Source organism: Hypomesus nipponensis, chromosome 14 (genome assembly GCF_054491055.1).
Source record: "Hypomesus nipponensis isolate SF chromosome 14, ASM5449105v1, whole genome shotgun sequence".
Classification (NCBI taxonomy): Eukaryota; Metazoa; Chordata; class Actinopteri; order Osmeriformes; family Osmeridae; genus Hypomesus; species Hypomesus nipponensis.
Genome location: NC_140374.1, coordinates 16889707 through 16916844, shown reverse-complemented (window position 1 = coordinate 16916844; position 27138 = coordinate 16889707). Strand labels below are relative to the sequence as shown.

Genomic DNA, 27138 nt, shown 5'->3' with positions numbered 1-27138 from the left:
TCAAAAGATAAGCTTTTTTTTTATTATCTGCATGCCATACGATAGCATAACATTATTTAGATTCAAGATATTTAAATAAAAGGATAATAACAGGTTTTGAGACATGACTTTTCTTAATAGATATTCAATTCGAAATGCACAGTTTTACAATTCAACACACAAACCAGATCATTAACGTCCCATATAACCTTTTCATAGGAGGACTGCTTTTACTTTGACCTCTAAAATGCCTTATTCTGAACTGCCCGTTTTTGAACGTGTGTCTGCGTTTTCAGCAACCCATGAAGTTGGCAGCTGACACTGAACAATGAAAATTGACAGATTTTGACCGATACAATTATAAAATAGTAAATGGTAAAAAAAAACAAAAAAAACATTGTTTCATATGCATGTTTGTTGTGCATAAACCCGTTGGGTTCTGAAGGTCTGCAGCTTCTACCGCAGGGTCGACAAAAGCACCCTTTATAGTTGTAGGTAGAACCTTTCTAGAGGAGAGGAGATTTGTTTTATAGAATCTAATATTTTGTCATGGATAGGATAGGGACAGAATTTCACAGTCATTTCTCATCTACAAACTCAAAGTGTTCACTGTAGCTCCCAAAATCTTCAATTTCCTCTAAAAAAAAATGTGAGTCTCTAGCTGAGTTCTCAGAGTGGCAAAAATATTGGCTCCTGTGACCCATTGGTTATCCTTCAGGGGCATAAAGCATTTCTTTATGTTGAGAGTTCTTGTCTGGACCTCCCTCTCATACAAAGCTCTCCTCCATGTTGGAACACAGCAGGAAGGAATCCACCAGACGAGGTTTGATGAGCTGCTGATGGTCTATAGCCTCAATGCTCTCTGGACAGCCTGCCGCCAGCCTCCTCAGGGCAGCCTAGGATTCAAGTTAAAACAGGAATGACCAGTCAATGTATTTTATAATACAATGACATAAAATACTGGTAGATAGAGATTCAGTCTACACCAATAAAAACTCACATATGCACACCAGCATAATAACGTTCAATTCAATTGAACATTATATAACACACACATGCATTATAGTGAAAAGGAGCTCTGCCTCACAGTTGAATCATTACAGTACATTTCTGACAATTATATATAGATCTGAAGAGCTTGCACATGATCTGATTTTATCAATTATGGTCAGGCAGAGTAAGTAATACAGGGCTTATATATGACATGTACATATTTAAACAGGGATTTGCACTGTGTGATCTTATCAACCTATGATGACAAGGTTAGTTGAGCTACTCAGGGCTGTCTTGTGTTTCAATACAGCCCAGTGGACATCTAACTACAAATTAGATTGAACAGTAATGAGATTCTGTACACTTGTGGTCTGGGCATTCCTTGAGAATATTCCATTGAAGTGTGAGTAGAATTAATGTGTTTTACGTGGATCATTACATATATCAGGTGTATTATACTGGTTTAAATAAACAAATACATCTTATCTATTATGGAAACACATTGGTATGCATAACCCTACTCACAGACACAGCTACAGTGTTTGATACCTACCAAACAGGCGACCAGTACTGAGTCACTGTTGTTCCTTTCTGATGGCGATCTGCAAAGCTCAATAAGACAAGGAACGGCTGGAGCAGAAAATGTTTCAATTAGATATACAGTATGTTTGGTAAAACATCTAGAGTGATTTTATTATTCTGTCTGAACATCAGAAAGAGCCTCACTGAATTGATTAATTAATGATTAAAACAGATCAGGTTCTCCAGGGATATACACATACATTCTAGCAAAGAACTGTGTTCTGTGATGAAACAACTGTTGAGATATAATCTTGTATGAAATCATCCAATTTGTTTGAAAGACTGCTGTGTAAATACTATAAATAATGAGTATCTATGCCTGGAAAGATTGAGGTGTAAATGTTTAAAGTTAAAACGGAGCTTCTACCTTGCAGCTGGATGGCCATTTGAGCCACCCTTGGATCTCTGCTCAGACGTGCTAGAGTGACAGCAGCTTTCTGCTGCACCCGCTCGCATGCAGCACCCTCCGATGGACTGGTGGAGGACGGCTTCTCACTCAAGAGCAGAAGAAGTCTATCAATTCCTGCAAGTCACAACAACAGTCACATCATAGTCACAGGAATCAGATGACCAACAAAAAACAAACTAAAAAATGTGATAAAAAAATACAAAAAGACTATTAATGCAATATTACATATTGCATTCATAATCAGTATAGTGTTGATTTAAAAGTACAAACAATTAACTAAAATGGGTTGGGGTTAAAAATGACATATTAGAGAGAAAACACAAATAAAGAAGGTTGACCCAAAAAGGTATAATTTGTAAGTGAGGTAAGCACATTAAATAGGCAGTGCACAGTTCCTTTTTCTGAGCATTTCTTCATTGCATGTGGCCTGATGTTGCCATCTTGTGGATCATATTTATTCTTCATGATCTTGTAGCCTACATATTTAGGGATGTGAAATTTGCTACTGTTTATAGTCATACATTTCACTACTCTGTTTTGTACATTCGATTTTAAATTGTATTTATTTATGTATTAAAGTGTATTTGGGGACACTTTCATCAAAAGTGACCTACAAATAGTGCATGCAGATGTCTGTGTACCTTTCTCTTGAAGGACTTCAGATGCAGATTGCTCTATGACTGAGAGGTTTGCCAGGATGGTCACCACCTAAAAGGACCAAGGCAACCAGACAGTGTCATTTAGAGTGATGAAGCTGGATTTAATGTCAACAGTTGGCAAGGTGCATCTAAACTTGTAATTAAACATGAATCACAAAACAACCAACACTAACTTTTTGTTTACAATAACTGTTGTTGACAAATTGATAACTGTCACTAGATTTAGCAACTTTTTGCATTCCCTAGCAACAAATCTACACATTTCAAAGAGCCAGTAGTGTCTTTTGGTGAGATTTGTTCGGCAAAACCGTTTTAAATAAATGTAACAAGCTGTGAGGTGTTGACTGTGAGGTGTTGTAGCAGTTTATAATGAGTATCATCAATAAGGGACCCTTAAAATTAATGTTTGAGGTGCTGCTTCACCTGGTCCTTGGAGTAAGGTGTATCTACTCTCTGGCGGTCTTTGCAAGCCTGGAGGAGGATGTGGATTGCATTGAGCTGGAGGAGAGTCTCACAGGCCATGCTGTCGAAGAACGTAATGTTGGCAAGAGCAGCTGATGCTAGTAGGAAGACTTCGCCACACGAGGCGCTCTCACACAACTCTGGAGGGGACAAAACCAAAGACATGTAATGCAACATACATTTTTGCGAAAATAATTTGTGAGATTTCCTCATTTAACATTGATTCAGTAAATTATGAAGGATGATTTTTTTGGAGGGGGAGGAATGAAACGCTTTCCACTCACTGATGAGGGCAGTGACAATATCCTGCATGCTCTCCAGGAAACTGGCAAGGTGTTGGGTGGAGGTGTGATGAGGGGAGGTTATCTGGGCTACCACCGCTGCTGCCTCTGCCCTCGCCGCCTCTGTGCTGTTCTCATCTGTCAGGATATCCGCCAAGCATAAAATCCCATCAACCTGGAGAAACAGTGTCACACACACATTTGATTTAGTACTGACATACATACTGCAAACATTAAAACACACACCCAAATAGAGTCATGGTGCACACACACACAAACACATATCCATCAAAGTGTAGAAGTCATTGTGATTTACTGTAACAAGCTCTTAGTATTTAATTCACTCCACAGTGCAGTTTCATTCATATCACAAACACTGTGGCTATTTCTTAGGTGGACTGACCAACAGGCAAGTTTCCAAGGTGAACCTGGGAGAGACTTTAGAGGCTCTGTCCATAACGAGAAAATGATAAAACCACATGAGAGAGCATAACTTTTTGTAAGAACAAATGTGAAAGGAAAAAAAAAGTTCAATACAAAACTGATGGTGTCTCAACTACATAATTCTCTGTCAATTCTGAAATTCTTAAACAAGAGAAAATCTTTATCCACTTGGTGGCAATGTTGCCCAGATGAAACTGTCAGCCTCTACTGAGGCGGTTCAGATCTGGACTGTATACTATAAGCTACGGTGACACATTAAAATAGGTGTCCACCAAATTATGTAAATGCATATATCTATAAAAAGCTCTGTCAACTGTATAATGGTTTCATACTGAGTTGATAAAGAAACACACTACCAATTCCTAACCTTAAAATAATGCAATTTTATATGAATGCTTTGTGTGCATTAGTTTAACCAACTTAAGACATACAAAATTAAATGTAAATTGTCATTTCACAGACACACCTGTCAATCTGTCATCTTGACAAGCATCACAGTGTGGTTATTCATGACAGGGCAAATCCCTATTTACAACTATTTCTTATCCGTCAGTAATGTGTCAGCTCAGCCAAACGATGCAGAAAAATCGCTCTTCACGCACAGTCCCTACTGTACTGAGATGAACTCCTCCTTTGTGTATCCAAAATGTTCTCATTCATTGTCGGCTCAGAAACTCTGCTGCCTGTTGTCTTCGTCACTCACTTGACTTGCAAAAGAGTTCCATCTCATTGACAGTGACACCAACAAGTTTCGTTTTGTTTTTGGAGGGATTGTTGGACAGTGTGTGTAAACTTGTGTCATTTACCTTTAATGCAAATAAGAATAGAATAAGAAGTGATTATGAGTATAGTGTATGATACTAGAGTTGTTAAAAAATAAAATTAAGAATATAATGTGGGAATTCAAAATACTGCCTTTTGTGTTTTTGTTTCCAGAGGAACAGATGTGAAACTTGTCTGACAGGTGCAACACTACTTGGCTAATGATCAACGGTATGCTTTCATTGTGTAATAGTATTCTGGTGCCCCATCGGAGGTAACTAAACTTTTCCCAGTGATAAGAAAAAACACCCATTAGTCCCTTCATTCCATCACCCAGCAACAGCGACAGGTGTGTCTCTCAAGGTTGAGTGACTGTTCGTGCTCACTTTGTAGCAGCAGGCTTCCATGACAGGCCCCTCTTGAGACACCAGCTTCTTATCTTGGGTGAATTTGTCTACTGCATCTAGCTTCTTTACACCTGGCTGCTTTTTAGTTGATGCAAACAGTCACGACATCATTACCCAGTGAATTAGGTTATATTTATAATAAACTTAATAAACAAATGTCAGCTGTAAGTCTTTATTGGATTCAAAACTAATCATAAAATTACAAGGTCTATCAACTGCACACAAACTGATTCTTTCTCTCATTGTCTCACATAAATTCACACAAACTCCCTCTCTTACATGCTCTCCATAACCCAGCTCTACAGTATCTCTCTCTCTCTCTCTCTCTCTCTCTCTCTCTCTCTCTCTCTCTCTCTCTCTCTCTCTCTCTCTCTCTCTCTTTCTCTTTCTCTCATACACGTGCAAACATCTCTGACAACCCATGTTTAGTCTTTGCGAGAAACTAAAAAATAAATCTGTAATAAGACTGTTATTAAACAGTAACCAGAGAGAAACAAGAGTTCTTTTGTACAGTGAACATTGCTTGTGTGGCAAAGTGTCCCACTGGTACCATTGTGACCATACTGTCACCAGTTCAAATAAACCAGTGCCTTAGTCAAAACATGTGCAGGCTATGGATAGTGTGTATAATATTAGTAAATCACAACCATCACAAGGTGAGCCCAAACATCTACCACTGACGCACTCTATCCTGTCTGGACTTTATGCAGCTGTGAATCAACAGTTTGTTTAATTAACATCGGATGAAGGTTTTATAGGTGCATGAGTAAGTGAAATTTGATTGTGTGTGTGTTTGTTTGATTGTGTGTGTATAATGAGAAGGGTGGTAGATGCGTGTATACCTTCTCCAGCTGGTTGATCCCCTCTTCCACGCAGCATACAGAGGCCACAGTCCTTAATGCATGTGCGTAGAGGTCACTGAAGCAGTCCTGCCTGCAGATCTTAAACAAGGCCACCACAGCGCCCTCCTGTGGACAGAATAAACACAATCGGGGTTTAAGATGCTAACTCATCTGACTCATCATCAGCCACTTGAAACTAGTTGTACAAAATGAACAATATGCCCAACTGAAAGTCAAACAGTGCTAACCCCCCGACATGCAAACAGTTTGAAACTAGCATGACATTTAGGATATTCACAAGTGTCCATCTTGATCATCTAGCTGTTGACTAAAAACTTTACATAAAAGCTTAGTTGACTTTCAGTATGCAGACCGATTTTTCAAAACTGTTTAGTGCTGGCTTAAACTTTCTGAACATTTTCAAAATCACCATTGGGCCAGCCAAACTCATCAAACTGACCAGTCAAAATTGCCGACTGTGCTTGGTGGACTTGCCAAGCAGACCTTGCAGTGACTCAAATAATTCATAGCACTTAGTAAAACTACTCAATAACACTTTTTATTAGCCTACTCATGTTTTGTCAGTAAACATGGAAACAAGGACTGATTTGGTCTCACCATTATGATTGTCCATCTCCCTTGAGATGCAGATTGAGGTAAACAAACGTAAGCATGACTGTAGTTATACCCTATCTCCAGTCACTGTGTATGGAGATTTTCTTTGACAAAAACACTTGCAGAGAAAATCCTATCTGCCGTAGATTGAATTACCTGGAAGTCCAACTCCAGTAACGACCACCATTATCCTAATAGGGCCCATTATTCTGAGGTGGCGTCTAACTCATAGATAGGGGCCATGCTGCCAGGGACTGGAGTGGCTATTCTCCAAGGCCCACACCTGACCGCTTTCCCCTGCCCTCTGCCCTGCCCACGCACTGTAGCCAACCATGCCTGGAAAACAAGAGAGGCGCCACCATCGTCCAGTAACTAAGACTTTAGGGACAACCTCCCTTGATCGTGTGAGAAACATCCCTCAAAATATTAGAAGTATAATATTTAAATAAATATTAAAACTAACACTAAACACATGAGATGTTTGGCAAATAATACAATTATACAACTTTGTGTTAATTGAGTTAGTAAATCCAGAAGAGCCTTTGTGAGGTCAGACAATGATGCTGGACATGAGGGCTTGGCTCGTAATCTCCGTTCTAGTTCATCCCAAAGGTGTTTCATGGTGTTTAGGTCAAGGCTCTGTGCAGAACAGTAACATTTTATCACAGCCAACTCAACAAACATTTCTGTATGGATTAATGGGCAAATATTCCCACAGACACACTCCAAAACTTTGTAGAAAGGCTTCCCTGAAGAGTGGAAGCTGTTATAGCTGCAAAGAGAGGACCAACTCCCTATTAATCCCTATGGATTTAGAATGGAATGTCATAAAAGCACCTGTAGGTGTAATAAGTAGGTGTCCCACTACTTTTGTCTATTAATCACTCCAGAAGGTAAACTAAATTATGTCTCTGACTTTTCCTGAGGAATTCAATGCAGAAGATGACTCATGTTTTTCCCCCATGCTGAAGTATTGAAGTATCTTACACACACAGAGATATATTGTCCACAGTTGGCTAAAAGCCAGACGCAGCCACAGATATCTAATCTGCTTCTAGTCAGACCACCGTTACCACCAACTTTATCTCAGTTATTCAAGCTCCACATAAGACTCAGACTATAAGCACATCTGTCAACAGAAACCGGGAAATGGTTGGAGAGTTGCTGTCGCGCTGGACAGCTAATCGTAGAAATGAGAAAAGGGCGAACGAAGACGTCAGCGCTCTGAAAATGGCAGATGACGGAAGAACTTGGAAATGCACCAACAATTACACAACCAACCCTTTTGCCACAGAGAGAAAGGCTTTAAAACGTCAAAATCTCCATAGCGTGAATAATGAATTTACAAGCCGGTTTGGTTTTATGTTCATTAGCCCCTTTGGCCGACACGATTTCTTAAACAGTCCTCTCAGGGCTCTTTGAGCAGGAGCATGGTGAGACAGAAGGGAAGGTAGAGCAGACTGATGTGGTGAAAGACAAGAACACAGACATGCATGCTCTCTGTGATCACTGCTCACTGCTAATAAGAACTGACAGTATTGATCTGATCCAGCAACAGTCGAGGTGTGTGTGTGTGTGTGTGCCATTGTGTGTAACCTCAGTATCCTGCCAGGAAGAATCTTATCAATAGCATTCTGGAAGCGACTAGTGGGCTAATGACCATAGGGACATGCTACCCAGTCTGTACTGTCTAATCTTTTTGTGCAATAGCTTTTTAGTTCTAAACATAGATGGGAAGTTGAGTAGGCAGATCGTCAGGTCGTCCTTATTAAGTATTATGTATTAAGTATTATGACTAAGACTTAAAAATTCAAATAAAAAACGCAAAGATGGGTGTGATTGTCAGAGGATGTGGCTAATAGACAAGTAGGGTGAATGTGGTTTCTGTTGGCTGTGCTACTGGAGAGGTGTAGCTGAGGCACAGACCCACCTTGGCAATGATGCTGCAAAGCTGTGGCCCATCCTGGGTGAGAGAAAGCAGGTTGCTGATGGCACTGCCAATGGTGTACACACTGTCTGACGACTCAATCTGCCTGATTAGGATCTTGTGAAGGATGGAAGCAACAATATTCAACAATAGTGGACATTTTACATTTAGCAGACGCTCTTATCCTGAGCGACTTACAGTAAGTACAGGGACAAGTGCCTTGCCCAAGGACACAACATCATTTTGCACAGCGGGGAATCGATCCGGCAACCTTCAGATTATTAGCTCGACTCCCTCACCGCTCAGCCATCTGACTAGTTTCTGTTCTCAATTTTCTGTAACTAACACAGAAACCAAGGCTTTGCGTTTAACAGAAGGGCTTAAATTCACATCTAGTGGGGTGGCATTTCAATCCAGTCACTCTGTTTTGTGGCTCGAATTGGAATCTCTCCAGCTAGTTCCAACCATGCTGCTAACACAGTCCTATATGAGATGAAAGGGAATGAATGAGAGAAACACTTCCTGGAATAAACTGCTGTCCATTATAAGACTAAATGCTTGTGGACATTTACAATTACAGGGTTGGAACCATGAAATGATATGAATAGAGGAAACTCTTTGTTTTCATTATAACCTCTTAGTAGTCCAGGAGTGATGTCATAGTCTATTTTAGAGGCCTATCAGACTGTGCAAATGTTTGCTTTAGTATTCACCCTTTCTATTGGAGCATGGCTTGTTTTCAGGTGCCATTACAATACATTGGGCGGGTTCTGAGTAGAGAGTTAATAGTGTGTGTGCGTGTGTGGTTAAGTCGGGGACGGGGAGGGAAGTCTCTGTATGTCCGCATGGTACAGTTTTCACGTAAAATACAAATATCAAACATAAATATGTTATGTTTGATATGTACTGTACCACATTAAATTGAGGCATATTGGTACACAAAAACAAATGACAAACAATTGAACTATCCAAATCAACTTACAATACATTTTGCATTTGAAACAGTGTTCACTGGCCTCAGCACTTACTCACCCTGATGGGATCTGGTGAATAAGTGTTTTTCCATTATGAAATGGTCTAGGCTTTTACAGTATGTTTCATCGTATCATTAGCAAAATTGCTTGTTACTGCATGCTACCTCTGCTATCAAAAGTATCAAATTAAACCTTTTGATGTCTACAAAACACCCACTTGTGGACTTTACAGCCTCTCATGGTAATGAACTTACAAATATGCAAATTCTCAAGGCTATTAGATAACAAAATGATTAGTCTCTAGGTTACACACCTGGATCTCATTGGCTAGAGCCAGGTCAATCATATGACTGAACGAATCACTGACATCGGTAAGGATCTCGTGAATGGCCTCCCTCATGGACTTCAGGAAGAATTTGTCTTCGGTATGCAAACATCTGTGGAGGACATTAGGTCAATTAAAACATCAAATTGAAGGTCAACTGTTTTCCAATAATCAATATATCAAGATTGAGTTGTATTTACTGCAGTTACAGCAAAAGCAGACATTCAAGTCTTCATATACAGGGATATTATGGTACTGCATCATCATCTAAAAGTATATTTGATTCCATTTTATTTTTTACCTCTCTGTTATGGTAGTCAGCTCTATGCACTTCTCCAAGAGAGATTTCTCATACTGTGGGGTGGAGAGAGAAAACAGTGAGTAGTTCTAACACTAGCAGTTGAGTAGTTTAGCCCAAAAATGTACGCGCAGCCTCATCACATCACTTTACACATTATACATTCCATTTGGTTGGATGTGACTTCTTCACTGTACAAAATACAGAATAAAACTATATTCATGAACATTTCCGGTGGTTCACAGTAGACTTAGCCACTAACTAGCCATTGAGACTTTTGTAATGTATGGCTGAAACACAGTACAGCCTTCAAATGATTAAATGTATTAAGTTATTTTTCACACCTTAATCAAAGTATACATGCGCAAATTCACTTTCTACCAACTGACCCGTGATGACCCACGAACCATTCCCCTCCACCCCCTGCCTTCTCACCCTCACCTTCTGCAGCTCTGGTGGCGTGTTGCGTGCAGCGCTGTACTCGTGCACCAGCGAGCGCACGTGGCAGTTAGTGCGCACGGCTGTGCTGTGTACCCTCTGCCAGCGGCTCTTCTCCAGCCTCTGGAACATCTTGCCCAGTTCTGTGCTGACCACCAGGGCTCGCCGCAGCAGCGTCTGCAAGTTGTCCCGCGCCACGTGGTCGCCCAGCCCGGACGCCACAATGAGCTCGCCTTGGGGATCCTCCTCCACACCGATGGGCTTGGCCTGCAGCACACACATGCACTCCACCTCGGTCATGTGACGTAGGTCCTCCATCCAGCGCTGCACCGAGTCCACCTGCAGTGATGCCCCCCCACGCATCCTACTGCTGCTATGAAAAATCACACAGGCATACAAAGAAAAAATTCCACTCGTATTTTTGTATTACTTTTACTAATTCAAGCATAATTCAGTTTTCAACACAATTCTGTATAAAATATCCCCTCAACACATCAATATTTGGTGTGGAATTAGTGATGTTGTCACCAAACTTGGTCTCATCACTCTTGATGACTCGCAATTCAATAATTCAGGTCATCAATAATAATTTTTAGGCTTCTGTCAATCGCATTTTCACACATTAAACACATATTTTAAACGCAAAAATCTATGCATCTTTCCAAAACTCTGCACTAATCTGAACCAACCATTGGTAACAGCCAAGCTTATCTAGAAAACACCAAGCAACCCCAAAATCAATAGTGTGGGAGTGGGGTCTATTACAGAGCAGTAACTGCTGGTCTTGCCTGTCATCTGTCAACTATCCTTTCAGCTCACTAGAGAGAGGATTTATCTATGGGTCCACTTGAACAAACACTTCCCATGGTCTCTGATCTTACCAATAATTTAATATTTATTTGGGTTAGGGGTCGTTTCCAGGGTATTTCACTTGAATGAGTGAAATCAACATTAAATAGGGTGAGCAGTCAATTGATAACATAGAGAAACCGCCTCTTCTTAATGTAAAACATGGGGGAGTTTCATTCATATTCAAAATTACATTGTTTGTGGGGAAGATCAATGTGGTGATGTATAATTGTAGGAACAAAGACACAAGTTGTTGTTTATTTTAACCTCACGTTAACAAAAACCCTGTTCTTTTGTACTGATGGAAATCTATCTGGAGCTTGGGGAATCCACAGACATTTTGTGTTTATTCACGATTTTTATAGATGCAAAGGGGTAAAGAACCTTGCCTTTTGTGTTGTTGCTGTGCATGCATCCGTTGTCAAGGTTTCAACAGAACTTCTTAAATATCACTGTGCCATTGAGAAGGCACAATGACATATTTTTCCACAAGATAAAGTAGGATGCTTTTGTCTGTTTACAAAAGTAAATCAGTTCCCTGTGTTTCCATGGAGGCTTTGTTTGTTTTTCCCAAATACTATTAACTGAAGGTCTATTGAAATAAGCCACAATGAAATGCTATATTTAATAAAGCACCACAAATTGTAGGGCCTAGAACTTTAATGAAAAGGGAGTCAGATGGATGAGCGGTGAGGTAGTCGGGCTAGTAATCAGAAGGTTGTCGGACCGATTCCCCGGCGTGCCATATGACGTTGTGTCCTTGGGCAAGGCACTTCACCCTACTTGCCTCGGGGGGAATGTCCCTGTACTTACTGTAAATCGAGCATCTACTAAATGTAAATGTAAGGACAATTCATTGCATCCCATTTTTCATATTCACATTCTTCATGTTGGACACAGTCATGCACACACACAGACACACACATGCTCACAAGTTTGTAGAAAGTGATGCCAACCTAAAATCCTCTGTAGACCTCTCAATGTGTCATCCTCCTCATGGCGTAGGCGAGGTGATTTCTGCTCAGCTCACGTCATTTACGACAATGGGTTCATCGGTTCAACTATTGATCTCCCACAAGCTCTTTAGTTACACTTGTGAGATTGTAAATGAGATTGTGAGTCTTATTGAAATGTTATAACTGCAGAACAGCATAACTATCTTCCTCGTATGTGTAAACTTGGCGATAAACCGAATTCTGATCTTAGAGCTGTAAGATGTTGTATTTCATTTGGTGAAAAAAGAAACAGCACATTTAAAGACAATACTAGTATACCCAAGCATGCGACGGTAAATGTTTTCAGTGACCAACAGTAACAGTAACAGCGCAGCCTTGGTTACCAGAGTGTTTTTAGCCAATTAGCTTGATAAAGCTTGATGGCTGCTTAGCTAACACTGGCTTTGCTTCCCTAAAACCCTTCCCAACCCACTGACCACACGCAATCAGGGGGGCAGCACCCATAGCACCAACGGCACATGGTGGTCACATATTTGTTAATTACTTTGTGTGTCATGGCTGCAGCGAATGGGCAGTGATGGGGGCCCTAATTGCCCATCAAGCCTAAAAGAGGTAACCCTGCAACGTTTTACCTGGTGAACCCATAAACATTTGTACCGAGGACCATTTTAAAAATCTACAATTGAACAAAAAAGAAAAATCCTATGTTTGGATTTTGGATGGCTTGCAAGTGAACCCTATGTGTGTTCTTTGTTAGCTGTAATACTGTTAGATTGGAGTTTATTAATAGAATATTTGTGTTTACTGAAATGATTTATGTTGACAGGTGTCTTGTATTACTGCCAAATAATACAGATGTGAATTTATACAATATTATAAATTGATTTATATATTTTAAAAACAAGCTCAAAATAAATGACCCTCTTCAAACAAAAATTTAAACAAAAAATGTACCACATATACAAAATAAATCCTAGCCACACACATCTACATACACATGGCAACTCTTCTCACTGTGTCATATATTTGGAATTATAGGTGTGTTTTCAAAGAGGAGGAAATAGCCCACTACAGTTTCGAGAGATTGCAAATATTTACATATGAGGCCAGCGAGGGCTAGGGCAACAGTGTCAGCTCTGTTGTCACAGACTAGGACTGCAGAGACGAGAAGTCCCACTAACCAATGGTTGGGGAGGGTGGAGAGAAAGATGTTTACACATTGTGGCCAGCAAACACACATACTAGAGAAAACAAATTATATCAAATATCACAGATGAAAAGAAGGGAGATCTTACCTATCATATCAATATTTATTGTGTGTGTGTTTGTGTTCATGAAAAGGCCTACCCTGACATATCAAAAAGTGTAACATATGCACCTTGACCCACTGGGGACTAATGGGCTCCAAATTAATCAAGCTAAGCTCAATAGTTTCTCCCTGTTTCCATTTGTAAAGTCCCACCATTGCTCTTGAAAATACTGTCATGGAATACATTAGGGTTTAGTCAAACACAGACAAAGTAGACACTTCCAACATGTGTCAGTAAGTGGACTATAAAAGCCTGCATGACTTCCATCAGCAGGATGACAAAGATGCTGTTTGTCTACCTAAAATACCGTCTGCCTCTCTCCTGATCAAAAGGAGAGAGAAGCGCAATGAGTAAACAAAAAAATAAATAAAATGTAGAAAATCCAACCCTTTCCTCGACTAGTAACTGAAGCACTAAAAATAACTTCGATTTTGTATGTGGTTGTCTCCTAGTGCTTTTTGGAAAATATTGGAAGCTGCAGACCTCTCACACAGATCTCTATCATAAGTGTTCTTCTCTCCTAGATATGTTAGGCCAAAAAGGAAACCAAAAGTCCCTCACCACGCTATATTAAGTGTCAGTTATTTTGAAGAATTGTGGCTTTTAAATTGCCAACGTTAGCTGCTCTAATAGTAAGTGTCACGAAGCTCTCTGATTTGGGGAACGTGTCAAGTTTGCTGGTTGACAGCAAGATATCCCCATTTCTCTTGTGACTGCAAAAGAACAACCTGATATAAAGAAGACCAAGGATAAGAAAGTGGGGTACAAATCAAGAAAAATACTTTTTCTGTACAGCACATTTTAAGAAATTGTTTGCCACTGAAAGTGAGTCACTGTGTTTGGAACTAAATCTATCCATTGTAAGTATAGCTCAAGTCCCTGACATTCTCCTTCTTGCACTACTTTTGTGCTTCTCCACTGCATTGACAAGACACACACTCTACAATTCTGCCTTCCCTATCAATGATGCTAATACATAAGTTCAAGCTACAATGACGAAACTCTGTCTATTTTGGGTACTTAGGCAGTGCTACGCTAGTTAGCACTGTGTGGTAAACAGACTTGTAAAGCCCAATGGTGCTGGTTTTAACACCTGTCGTCGCTCAAGCTTTGCAAGATTAAGCAGGAAACGACACAGATCGCTGAAGGTTCCAGGTGATTGGTTCAACACAAGAGAGACCATGGTTACCGGTTCTGAAACGTCCACCTGGTGTGCCATAAAATAACTTCTCACTGACTGAGTTGTGGAAAATTAAAAGTTCATTTTAAGAGACTGATTTGGAATCCTATAAAAGTTATGCTTAAGTTAATATTTTACTAGATATTTCAATGTGCATGACAATTTGGTTCAAGAAATACCAAGACTTAATCTGGTGTTTAGATATTGTCATCAAAGATTGCAAATACTCAATATGCCTAGGTGTCGTGTTGCTTTAGCATCACCATTACATATTTTCTCACCATACAGAAAATCACAGAATCACATTGGAATCAATTGAAATGTTTTCCGGAGACTACAATAGGAGCAAAGTGTTCACACTGGAAATGTGGGGGCGTATTAAATTACATTTCAGAGTTTCAGCCAACTGAGGTAGAAACAAGGAGACTCATGTCGAATTAAGATGTGAAATATGTAGAACGAGTCAATAGAATGCTAACATATTCTTCTTCCATAACACTGGTTACATCAAAATAGCTCATGTTGAACTTCACATAAACTGACTAAACCTATATGAAGACTTTTTACCATTTCTGTATCACCAATGTGTTCCAGTGATAGTGTAACCATGTTTCTGTTTGCATGCACATATGTGTGGTTTTATTGATGATACATGATGTCCTTGAGGACAGACCACATACCTCTCAAACTACAGTAATTGGAGTCAGAAGCACATTACCACCAACGGTTGTGATGAATACAGTGAGTGAGAGAGAGGGAGAGACTGCATAATGACACCACAACACCAACACCTGAATTCCTCACATTGTCAGGACCATGATATTAACATCTGTTAGACACAGTCACCATTATAGTACATTAACAAAACAAGGGACTGCGATAAAATATTATGCGTTTTTGGGATCGTGTTTAGAGATAAAAGAGGCAAGGTAATATCTTATGAGTAGTGTCAGAAAAACAACAACCATTGTGTGCATGTGTGTGTACCTGTATGTGACACAGACAACCTAGATGATGTCTGTGGATAAGTGCTGTGGTTACTTACCTCATAGGAGATGATGAAAGAGAGCTACTGTGTCTGGAACTTTGTGAAGTAGCCATTCTGTCTGTGTTCATACTACTTTTTCTCAGCACCTAGAATGAACCAAATTTGACATAATTAATGCCAAATAACACATTCAAAGTTGTGTTCCAGTGGCATTTGAAAGTGTCTGTATTAGAGTCATAAATCAAACACGGTCAAATACTATATGATACAACCCTTTACTCTTACACATACTGTACCGACACAAAAATAGTACCCCAGGTGTGCACATTTACATGTGCGCGCACACACACCAACTCACATCACAGAATTTTAGTCATGTTGCTTTCCAAAGCAGCATATTCACTGCAATATCTACTTATTGATCTGCATCCAAGCCCTCTATTCTTGTCTTGTTTTTTTTTCTTCCTCCAAGTAATTCAATGATCAATAACCCAATGTTTTAAATAGCCGCAGACCCAGTGTGCCAGACCAAGAATATTTCTTATCTTCTAATTCACTGGCTGGCTGCCAGCCAGTGACTCTCCACTTTGAGCCTCAAGCAAGTGCCTGGCGCTCTAAGTGCCTGCAACTTTATTTCACATTTTCATTGATGCATCCCATTTAGATTAGACCGTTTTTAAATCTGCAAAGGCACGGGTGGCCCTGGCATAGCCTAATCCATTTAGTTAATGACATCATACTGTGAAATGATAACAAATTTAATGTTTACCATTGACTATGATTAGTAGTTACACACAGTACAATAGCCAAGCCTCTACCAAACAGCCAGTGCTGCTCAGTGTCAATAAGGTTTCTCAGATGCAGGGGCAGGGCTTGTATTAAATGCTCAGGCATTGGTTTTTATTGATAACATTTCAGTGCAATGTTGTCATTGTATCGATATACTTTACAGTAATAGCATTGATATGCAGTATGTTATATATACTGTATATGGATACAGTATATATAGGTAGATACTTAGATCAGCTTAGTGAAAATAATTCTCAAATAAATAAAAGACTGCTTCTCTGGATAGTTACAGTACCTTATTTAAACACACTGTATTATCATGCACAGTGAGGTGAGAAGTCTAATGTGCAAAATCAAGCAATCAGGCATGCCACTGCTGTTGCATGAATGACAGGCAGGTCAAGTGCTATCATTCTGAGAGGGGTCTCTTGTTCTACCACAAGTGGTCATAATCTGCTAATATGATGAGGAGGTAAAGTGTGTGGTGTTGGCAAGAATTTAGATTCATTGCCAAAGCCAGCGCACTGAAAGTGAATCACTTTGAGAGTTTCTCCGATTTTTTTGTTCATTACGTATTTGTTTTTGGTTTCATAAGCGCAGCTAGTTCAGGCAGGGTAATCGGGCAGCGTGCGTCATCCGCTCATTACCACACCTGTGTAGCAGCACAAGCCCATTGGGCCACGTCCGATAAGACGGCATTAAAAGGCCGGGCGGATACGCACACACACGCGCACACACTCAGCTCATTTATTGTGTGATCATGTTGCTGCCGCCCTCCACCATCCCCTTCTCCCCCATGCAGTCTGTATGTTCTATACTAATGAGAGATTACATCTCTATTGCTCCCTGCTTCATATGTCATGTATGTAGCCTATGTGTTGCATCGAGGAGGCAGGGAGTGCTTCCCTTAGATCATCCACTCCGCCAAAGTCAAATCTACATGTCCATGTCATATAACTATAAAAGCTCAAATATAATACGTGATTGTCTTGACTGAATTATAGTTCCTGTTTTCACCATAATGGTGTAGAAATGAACAGTTACTGATTGTAAGTGGGAAAGATTTACTGTCCAAGGGGCTTCATCATGCACCATCTTGCCTCTACTTCCTATGATTCCTGTGGCTCTTGACCATTCACGTTGACAATCTTTCGGCGCCACAGATAGAAGACATGGGTCACCTCACTTGAAAAAGACTGGGAAAAAAGTTCTGCTTGGATCAAAATCTTTGCTTATTTTCTTGACACAGAGCACAGAGTAGTACAAATGTGACTCCACTATTTTCAGTTTTTCTTAAGCGTTTCAGAAATTGTTTCAACTTGTCCTGTCTAAGTTCTCCTTGTTGGGTTTGTCAGTTATTTTCATGTCTAGAAGAGAAACCTGAGTGGCTTGATGGCTTCCTGCCTGTGCTAGAGAAAATGTGGTTGGTTTGGGTAAGGAGACAAAGGACACTTGTGTTCCAGCCATGTCACATGTGGGCTAAAATAACAACCGCCTGGTGGGTTATGTGTGTAAGGACTGCAGAAGGAAATAATTCAATGTGCCCTTGAAATGTATTGCGGCACTTGTATGCATGCTTCACCAGTGCGTTTGTGTGTGAGTGGTTGTGTGTGTGTGTGTGTGTGTGTGTGTTTAATGTCCAGCATAGTCTCAAGTTCTGTTTGTCTCCACACTGCACATGAGGTTTACCTAGCTTATACTTATACAGCTACACAAAACTGTAATTTCGACAACATGGGATAGTGTACACCGCAAGAAACCACTATAGCAAGACAACTCCTTACGTAGAGCAGGCCTGTCATTTGTTTGCGAAAGGTAATTATTAAGTAATTGAATAACAAATGAAAGTCATTTAGATGTTTTGCTCATCTAAAATATGACTAAGATAAGAAGACTCACTCTCAATTCCCTTTTTGTGTGACATGGTGCAGGCTCTAGACAATAGTTTCACTGTCTGCTGACCTCAGCGCCTGTGGTCTTGGTAATTGCAGAGCCACAGTAAAAAAAAAACTGCAAACCTTTTAATGTTCTGTGGTGGAAATTAAGCCCATAGCTGTCTCTGCTTAAACCCACTGCATGGATACTCCACAGGAATTAGGATCCACACGCCAAACACAGAAAGTCAAATACATCCCATCATGCTGGTTCTCCTCATTCGTTTGCCAAACGCTCTTACTCAGCTTTTGACATAAAACAGATTTACAGGACAGAGAAGGAATAAGATATAGGCAGACATCACTCACCTTTTTACAAAGCCATAGCTTGTCTACAACATAAAACATCAGACTGGAGCTAGTTGAATTACAATACTGGAAGTTCTCTATCCAGTATCAGAGTATCCTCCCAGGAGATCCTACTTTATCTGCCCTTTGGCCTTTAAATAGACAGAAATGCTTCCTATGGACGACCAGCAGGCGTGGAGGCTTGCTCCAAGTCCTTTCATTGAACCAATAGAGGATATTCACAGGTGGAGACAATAGTTACAACATTTATCAGAGAACTATCATCTTGGATTTGAAGCCTTGGTATGATGACCACTGTAGCGTTACTGTATGGGTGTCAGCTGACTGTGGGAACATGCCGGAACCCAGCTCAGCTGAGCTCTGCCCCGGCATTCCAGTCCCACGCTCCGTGGGCTGACTCAATGTAGGCCCTGTGCTCAGAGAGAAGTACAGTATAGTGCCCACAGTCACTACAAAAAGTGACGCAGCACACAGTCAAATGTGGTAGCCTAGCTGTTACGAAGAGAAGCTAGAGTAACAGGCTTTCTTGGCTAAGAGTCTTGCTAATTGATTTTTCTTTTTAGTGTCTCCCTTAGACTGTCTATTGTATACTGTTAGATAATACAAAACAATCAAAGACCTTCCATGGAAAATTGTGGACATTTTGTTAATAATATGTCTGCAGAGCTTTACAGGTTTTCTTTGAAACCAAAATAACCCTGTTGATTTTCTCAAGTGAGAGAATGCAACGCATTCCTCAGATAACAATATCTTAAGTTAATATCTTTTAACTTTTCACAGACTGGTCAAATTTAAAGCGCTGACGTTTTTTGTTTGCACAATAGTCAAGCTAAAACTAAAGCATGTGAAATAAATAGTCAGAGACTTACATTTTCAATGTGAAGACAGTCATAGAGTTTGGCTTCCAGCATCAAAAGGTGGAGCAGAATTCATTGCATGCGACATTAAGACCAACATCGTATCTAAACCGGATAGTGTGTGAAAATAGCAACAATGCCATGTTCTATTAACTCTCTCACCGCCCACATGCAGGCATTAGGATGGGACTGTCAAAATAATACAGCCCTCAGAGTGCAACTCAATCATTTAAGACATTGCAGTCAAACAGATATGGGGACCCGCTGTGGATAACAGTGACAGCTCCCACAGTTTACATAATCATGGCTTTCTGGAGCATACAAAAATACACACAATCAGTGTCTGTTTTGTTGGACTTCGGTTGCAGTTCTTTTACCTTTTCCTTGTAAATTTCTTGTCTTGATAATATTGCAAGAATGAAAAATATAACAATTATTAAAGTTTTAGACCCAGTCTTTCTTGCAGTTTTACTCTCACAATCCAGGTACTAATGACAGTTGAAGTATTTGAGGAGCTGATGTTTGGCTGAGGCATGGGTGCTGATAGATAGGGTTCAAGGGTGTCACAGCTGTGAGAGCAAGACACCCGCAGCGAAGGAGGGCAGAAACAAGTGGGTGGGTAGGATGGTGAGCAACTGGCGAGTGAAAGAGCTGAGACGAGTACTGTTGAGGGGGAGGGGGGGGGGGGGCGTGTGAAGTGAGTCACTATGCCAAGAGTGCCATGGTTAATTATCGCTTCCAAACTAAGAACTTCATCACACTGACGACCCCAGTCAGTGACCCCCCAGGCCAGGGGGGAGGAACACACTCAACATGCCAGCTCAGAGTGGACACAGACTAAGAAGTGTGGAAGAGAAACTGTTAAAAAACAAGGAAAAAACATGGGAGAAACTTTAAGACAGAGAGCAGTTGTGTAAAAAGCTGTTTAGAAAGTGGAATGTCAGAGAAGTATGACGACAACACACACACAAAAGTGAGTGAGAAAATACACTTTTTTGTACTTTGAATATTAAGGAAGTAAGAGAGCAAAAATCTGTCAGAAAGGAAGGCGAGATGTTTAGAAGGGTCAGGAAGGTGATACAAAGGGCAGAGAACTACGGAGACATGGAACGGAGCATGAATACAACATTTCATGGTCTTGTCTATAAGAAAACAATGAAGTTGAGAAAGATGACTCCATTTATGTGATGGAATGACAGAAAGCTAGGTCTTTAGGTAAGGCATGACATGAGCCCATCTCTACCCTACGAAAGTGGTCCATTATAAAGCAAGTGAGAGAACTGGAGGAGAGAGGGAGAGAACTGGTGTCAGAACATGTCACCTGACACTTCTGAGAAGATAAATGGATGACACCATAAGTATGTTCTGTATTTCAATACCTATCTTGCGGTCAGCTGAAAGTACGATATTTCACACTGTTACTCTATTTTACTCTTTTCCTTTTCATCTCTCCATCCTTGCACCTCCCTTGAATAATTTACTTGGTCTCATGGTTTTATATTTTTTCATTTCTTGTCTCTCATTGTTTTTAACTCTATCCTTGTAGCTGTTCAGCAGTATGTTTCACATTACCTATAAAATGTAACGGTAACGATAATAATATGACTAATTTATTTAAATATATTGTTTATGAAACAAGTCTTGTAACAACATTTGTGACGAATATCCTTATTTTATGCCACCCTCTCTCTCAACTACTTTATCATCCCTGTCCAAAACAAATGCAGTTTGTTTCACTAAGTCTGGCCATCAAACGGATTCCTATAGAATTTTCCTGCAACTGAACTTTGGCAGCCTCGGCTTGCTTCATATATAATATATATATATATATATATATATATATATATATATAATATATCCTTCCATCCTCGCCACCAATTTAAACATCTCAGGTGATATGTTGGTCAAGGGATCAGGAAAGGAAGTCAGAAGAAATTAGGTTGACCATTCAGTGAAGTTCTTTTGTGGACTGTAGGTTGACAAAAGATGCCGGCTCATCTAACCAATAGGCAGAGCTATCACCGGTCCTAGCTTAATAAGCTTTCTGTGAGCAATGGAAATAGTCGCTTGAGTATTGGCCTCCGTGATAGATAGTTGTGTAAACCAGTTCAAAATAAACAACAAATAAAGATTACATCCTGTCTCCTGCAATCAAATGTTGAGCCATTCTAAATGGACACAGACAAACAGTCTGGGAGACACTGGAGGGCGTGTCTCCTTCCTGAAGGCCCACTTTATGGCCTTGTAGTATGAGAGGTGCCCTCCAGTGCAGTCCAGTACATTACTCATCACATCATGTGCGGAACATGTGAACCATTACAACCTGTTTTTATGATGCAGTAGAACCAATTTGATCAGGATGGGTTAAGTCCCCCCCCCCCTCTCTCTCTCTCTCTCTCTCTCTCGCTCTCTCTCTCTCTCTCTCTCTCTCTCTCTCTCTCTCTCTCACACACACACACACACACACACACACAGAGGTTCAGATGCAAAGCTGGCAGAACCTGCACACATACATAGAAAAAGTACAGGCACAATGTCCCACAAATAACCCCTCATATATCCAACAATGATACAGGCATTCAAAGCAACAGTTTCAGCATTGTAAGACTTTTTACACCTAAACTTACTGCTTCAATACCAAATGCGGCCAAGTCTCTTTTTCCCCTCCGTATGAAACTCTGGATGATAAATATCCCATTCACTTGACCACAAGTCTGCAAAGCACACCCACTGCCATTTTAGTGCTTTACAGTCAGTAATAAGGAAAAACCATAGCTCTTCTTTTCCATGACTTTGTAAATAGAGGATGATAGAAATAACATACCTTCCAAAAGATGGTCACCTACTCCAAGAAAAATATCCAAATGCATTTTAAGGTCCACTGTCCATCAACAGGAGCAAGCTAAACACATAAATAACAAGACAGGGCTCTCTGATGAGCCAAGGCACTCTGCTAACAGAAGACCAGAGTCATTTTGAGAAGCATTAATACTGAAGCAGTGAACAGCTACTGCTGCAATTGGATCCTGAGACTTTAAGGTCCAATGGAGGCCACGGCTGCTTTACCTGACACCAGAGCAACGCTAGCGTAGCTAGCAAAACATCAGGAGCTGCTTAATAATGAATGGAGCCTGGGGAGAGCTAACACATGCCACATGGCTAATACAGAGCTAGGCTGACCCAACTTGAGACAGGTTAGCGTTGGGTCAGTTAATAGCAGGATTTATCACTATGATCAGTACCGACAAGTTGCTAGCAGGGGCCTCTGTCAGCAGAGCACCACACATGGCTGCTTAGGAGAACACTAAAAGCTGTCATCCATCATCAGTCTGACTAGTCACATTACACAGCTATTAGTCCTTCAGATTAAAATACAAATTATTTCAGGTAGGAACTCAAGACTTGTTTTTGATTTATGACCAGGGTAAATACCATAACAGACCGTAACACATTTCTAGTTCAGGATGCAGTGTTTTGTGATTTGTGTGATTGTGCCATCCACTTTGAGCAAATGTGATATCCCACCCAGTGTTCTCTGCCATTTGTGTTGCTTTTCTTTTCCCATCAATCCCTCTCAGAATGACCTCACTGAAGTTTCCATGACACCTCCTTTAAGTTAGATGGAGTGCCTTGGAAATAGCAATGCCCCAGATATAGCCTTTCATGTCAGAGAGAGAGGCATACCAAACACTGGAGTCAAGTGGAATCCATACAGGCAGAATTTACAGCTTGTTGTCCATCTATCTCCACCCACGTTCACCTGCCATGTAAATTACAATCTTCATACCCCCATGCCTAAACCATAAATATACCCTAAGTGGATATGGGTGTTGTGCTCTTTAGTGGGTGTGGACCTAGTGTGGCATTAAGCCACACACAAGACACGAAAGGGAGGAAGGGGAGAGGGCAGGATGACACCAAACCCACTGCTGTACTGAAATATACAGATGGTTAACATTAGGGAGGGGAGCAAATGTGGTAAAGTTTCTTGTGTTTGTCTGTGTGTGTGTCTGTGTGTGTATCTGGGTGTGTGTGAGTGGATGTGTGTGAAAGGTAGTGGCATGTCTTATTTCCAGACTTGGCTCCATACACACGCCAAGAAACACAGGCTCCCCTTGAGTGTCTCGGTGGAATTCCGGAGGTGTTTTCATTCCTGTGTTGTTGCACTACACAATCAAAAGCCCAGGGTAAATGTGGCACATATGAGGTCAATAGTGTAAGCAAATGTTTTGGGGAAAGATTTCAAGGTATGCAAGAAAGCCCACATGTATGACCACTGTGCACACACAGACCTTCCCAAAAAAATTCACATAGCCCTTGAAACAAATTCTTCCTATTTTTTCCTGTCATTTAAAGTAAACATACGAGTCTGAGTGTGAGTGTGAGTGTACAGACATCTGCCGCGCACACTTCGAACAATCCCATTTGATATACACAGAAACATTCCCTAGCAGTGAGTGGAGAAGATAGTATTCACACACCTCTTGAATTGAACGTCACCAGTGAAGGACCATCTGATTCAAACGGCAAGCGCAAGCCATCTGTTACGGAAGTCATGGGGGAAAAAAGCATTTATGTCAGAGCTATTCAATGCTCCAATAATGAGAGGAAGGACCAGACTGACTGAACAATGATCTTCTCAAGATTCCCCCAAGGAACCCTCCACTGCATCAACACTCAGGCTGAGTCAAGGAGAAACATGACCCTCGTGCCTTGGCCACAGCACTCCAGTAAAGGATGTTGGTACTCGTCCGCTCTGAGAGGTACCTTAACTCTCTTTTTTTTCCACAATCCTACCAACGCAAAGAGCCTCCGAGCACATGAAGGGACGGTTAGTGTTCCAATTACAGAGAGGAGGAGGAGGTAAAAACATAGGAGGTCCTAGACCCCATTCTCTAACCCTCCAATTAAAATAAGAAAAGGGGCAGAAAGAGTGAGAGAAGGGTAAGAAGCCCAGGAAGTACAGGCTCTCTTTCACTCATATTGATTTGTTTTCCAGTCTTCTGCCTCAGTGGCTGCCATATTGGGTCCGCCTACGCAAAATATGACAGTATACATGCACTCTCTTAATTGAGCCCCGTATTGGGGAGAGTATCAGCTGAGTCACAAGTGCTGGCGGTTCATCAGACCTGTCAACAGACGAACTCTCCAAAATAAATACAAAGATGCGTTGTACATCACCAATGTTTGCACTTTCAGTTAACGTTAAAGTTGGTGTTGCACTACGGTTATTTTGGGTGGGCCAGAATAGCCTTTGTTCAGATTTTGATAAATTACCCCAAGTAGTCTAATACCCCAATCTTCTGTCTCTGAAAATTGTTTTTCGAAATGTAAAACAATAATTCACAATCTGAAATCACGGATGTTGTTCCCTTGTAAAAAAAAAAAATACTCTTTGAAATATATGTTAGCTTGTTTGCACAAGCATGTCACTGAAAGAGTGTGACTCAAAGCTGACATGTAATAAGAAACACAGGTGGCTTCATGCTGAGGACTTCTCTGTGGGTTCAGAATTCAACAGCTGGGAGCAAACCAAATAATGCTGCCTCTGGTCCTACACAGCCTGGAATGTTTCTAAGTTTCTGTAGTATCATGCGTCGGCCTGGTTTTCATCTCAGCTTTTCATTATTGACATGCTCTGAAAGTTAACTCAAATAGTTTGGTCTTGTATGTGTCTAGATCGAATTCTAATCAACTGGCAAGGTGAAAGAAGCAATTACTAAGAATCTTTTTTAGACCACAGTCGCTTTCTTGACACTTGCCAAATTCTTCAGCTGGGATTGTACTTATTTACTCTTTTGACAGTGGTACTTTATAGGAAAATAACTGTGAGAGAGGACAGAGCTGGCCTTGAAGCCATCAAGGGAATTCAGTCTTGGAGGGGTAATGGGATACTTTTCTATATTTAATGTCTATGAAAGAAATAAGGAATCAGTTTTAACTAGAACTCCCACTGAGAAAAAAACAGCAAGTGAGCTTTGGGAGCACCACAGTACGTTTCTCAAAGATGTTGTGTCCTCCAACTCACAGCAAAGCAGAGATTGAAGGTAAAGATCAATTTGTAGTCAGACATACTGACACAACCATCACTCACTGTCCCAAATCATTGGTTGTCCCTTCTTTCTCTCTCCTAATGGTTAGAGGGAATGGGGGATGTGTTTGATGCAGGATGCTGGGTCTATTGAATATGCATAGCAGAACACCCTTGTCGCCCCACCTAAGGAGGGAAGCTGACTAAATGGTGTGGTAGAAGGGCCAGGGCTACCAGTTGTGGTTCACATTAGTCAGGCTACTCCCCTCCACAGCTGCTTACCAGAGGAGTGGAGCATGGGATGAATGATGAGAGATGACTGCCAATGTGGCAAGGAAGACAAATGCAGCCAACAGACGCACACAGAGACAGTACACAGATGGTTATACTTACACTTGGTCACGCATATCAAGCATACAAACACACAAGTACTTACTCTCATGCTCAAACAAGTGCGTATGACAAGCTCACTCAAACAAACTCATACAGTACATGTCTGTACACACTTCTCTCTACATGCAACATGGGCATTAGAGTCCTTCTTATCATTAACCATATGACCAAACTCACAATCCTATAGCCTATATATTGTCATCTCTAACTGCAAACACAGCTGGCAACGCCTACACACACACCCTCCAGAGCTCCCAGTCATATCCAAAGTGGATGGTAATTCAGCATCACTCAGTGAAAACACACACAAAGCATCTCTTCTGTGTGGGGACATAAAAGGTAACCTGATCTACTGAGGGCTACACTGGCCTACTCTGGCCATGATGTGGGTGGCACACTAAAGGGCATGCAGAAGTTGGGCACAGAAAGAGTTGACATTTACAAAATGCTAGTTGATATTTAAGTTGTGTCAAAAGAATTGTCAAACGTGAAACAAATGATTTATGATTCCATCATACAATGGGGTGGTTTACACAAGTTAACTAATAGAATAGAAAAAGTTTTAAAAAGTTTGTCTCTTTTTGTAAAACAATTCAGCATCAGCTTTGCCTTCACCATGCTTTTTAAATGTTAAAGTCATTAGGTTCCCTTTTGAATCCACTTTACCTGACTGTAGCATAACCATGTGGAATAGCAACACTAATGTTTAATGCTATTTCTGAAGCACTAAGTAGAGAAATGCAGTCTCTGTCTTTGAATTAAATTTCTTCAGCTGAATCTCAGTGGGAATCTAACAAAGATACCTCCTCTTGCCTGCTTAGTGTCTTTCGGATGGCTTCTGATGCCACGCCCTTCAGCAGACACCTGCACTTTCCAATCGTCCTTTGGTTTCTACTACTCCTCAATTTCAATCAAAATGTGTGCGTTTCTTTGAAAGGGTATCAAGTCCTCACATATCCCTTTGTGATGCCCATTAGTGAGCAAACCTCAGTGAGCAGTTCTCTGACTTACCCGCGCCCAAGGTCAGAACCTTAAAGCCTTCCAAGGGGTTTTCATGGTCGTGCCACAAGAGTCTGTCTCTTTCCTTCTGCCGGCTCCTCTCCTCCTTTCTCTTCTAAGCCCAACCAGCACACTGGAGCTCACTG

At 40.8% G+C, this 27138-nt stretch overlaps 1 protein-coding gene across 2 annotated transcripts; it reads right to left on the bottom strand.

The window, feature by feature from the left end:
- insc (INSC spindle orientation adaptor protein) lies at window positions 1-27138 on the bottom strand. Of its 2 annotated transcripts, none has more exons than XM_084673083.1 (13): window positions 27005-27138; window positions 15738-15826; window positions 10401-10770; window positions 9963-10015; window positions 9650-9773; window positions 8366-8479; window positions 5821-5946; window positions 3369-3540; window positions 3046-3224; window positions 2605-2671; window positions 1922-2077; window positions 1526-1602; window positions 1-875 (listed from the first exon to the last, which is right to left on the bottom strand). In XM_084673083.1, exons 2-13 carry the CDS (start codon window positions 15806-15808, stop codon window positions 747-749), a joined length of 1638 nt encoding a protein of 545 aa, XP_084529209.1. In that variant the 5' UTR covers window positions 15809-15826; window positions 27005-27138; the 3' UTR covers window positions 1-746. The 2 variants fall into 2 exon arrangements, with proteins under 2 accessions (XP_084529209.1, XP_084529210.1); XM_084673084.1 differs by having other exon boundaries at window positions 10401-10767.

Coding starts and splice junctions, on each gene's coding strand:
- insc (XM_084673083.1), bottom strand. CDS start 15,808: ATGAACACAGACAGAATGGCTACTTCACAAAGTTCCAGACACAGTAGC. Junction 9,774..9,962: donor CTGACTACCATAACAGAGAG/GTAAAAAATAAA, acceptor TGTCCTCCACAG/ATGTTTGCATACCGAAGACA. Junction 3,225..3,368: donor TATTGTCACTGCCCTCATCA/GTGAGTGGAAAG, acceptor TGTCCCCTCCAG/AGTTGTGTGAGAGCGCCTCG.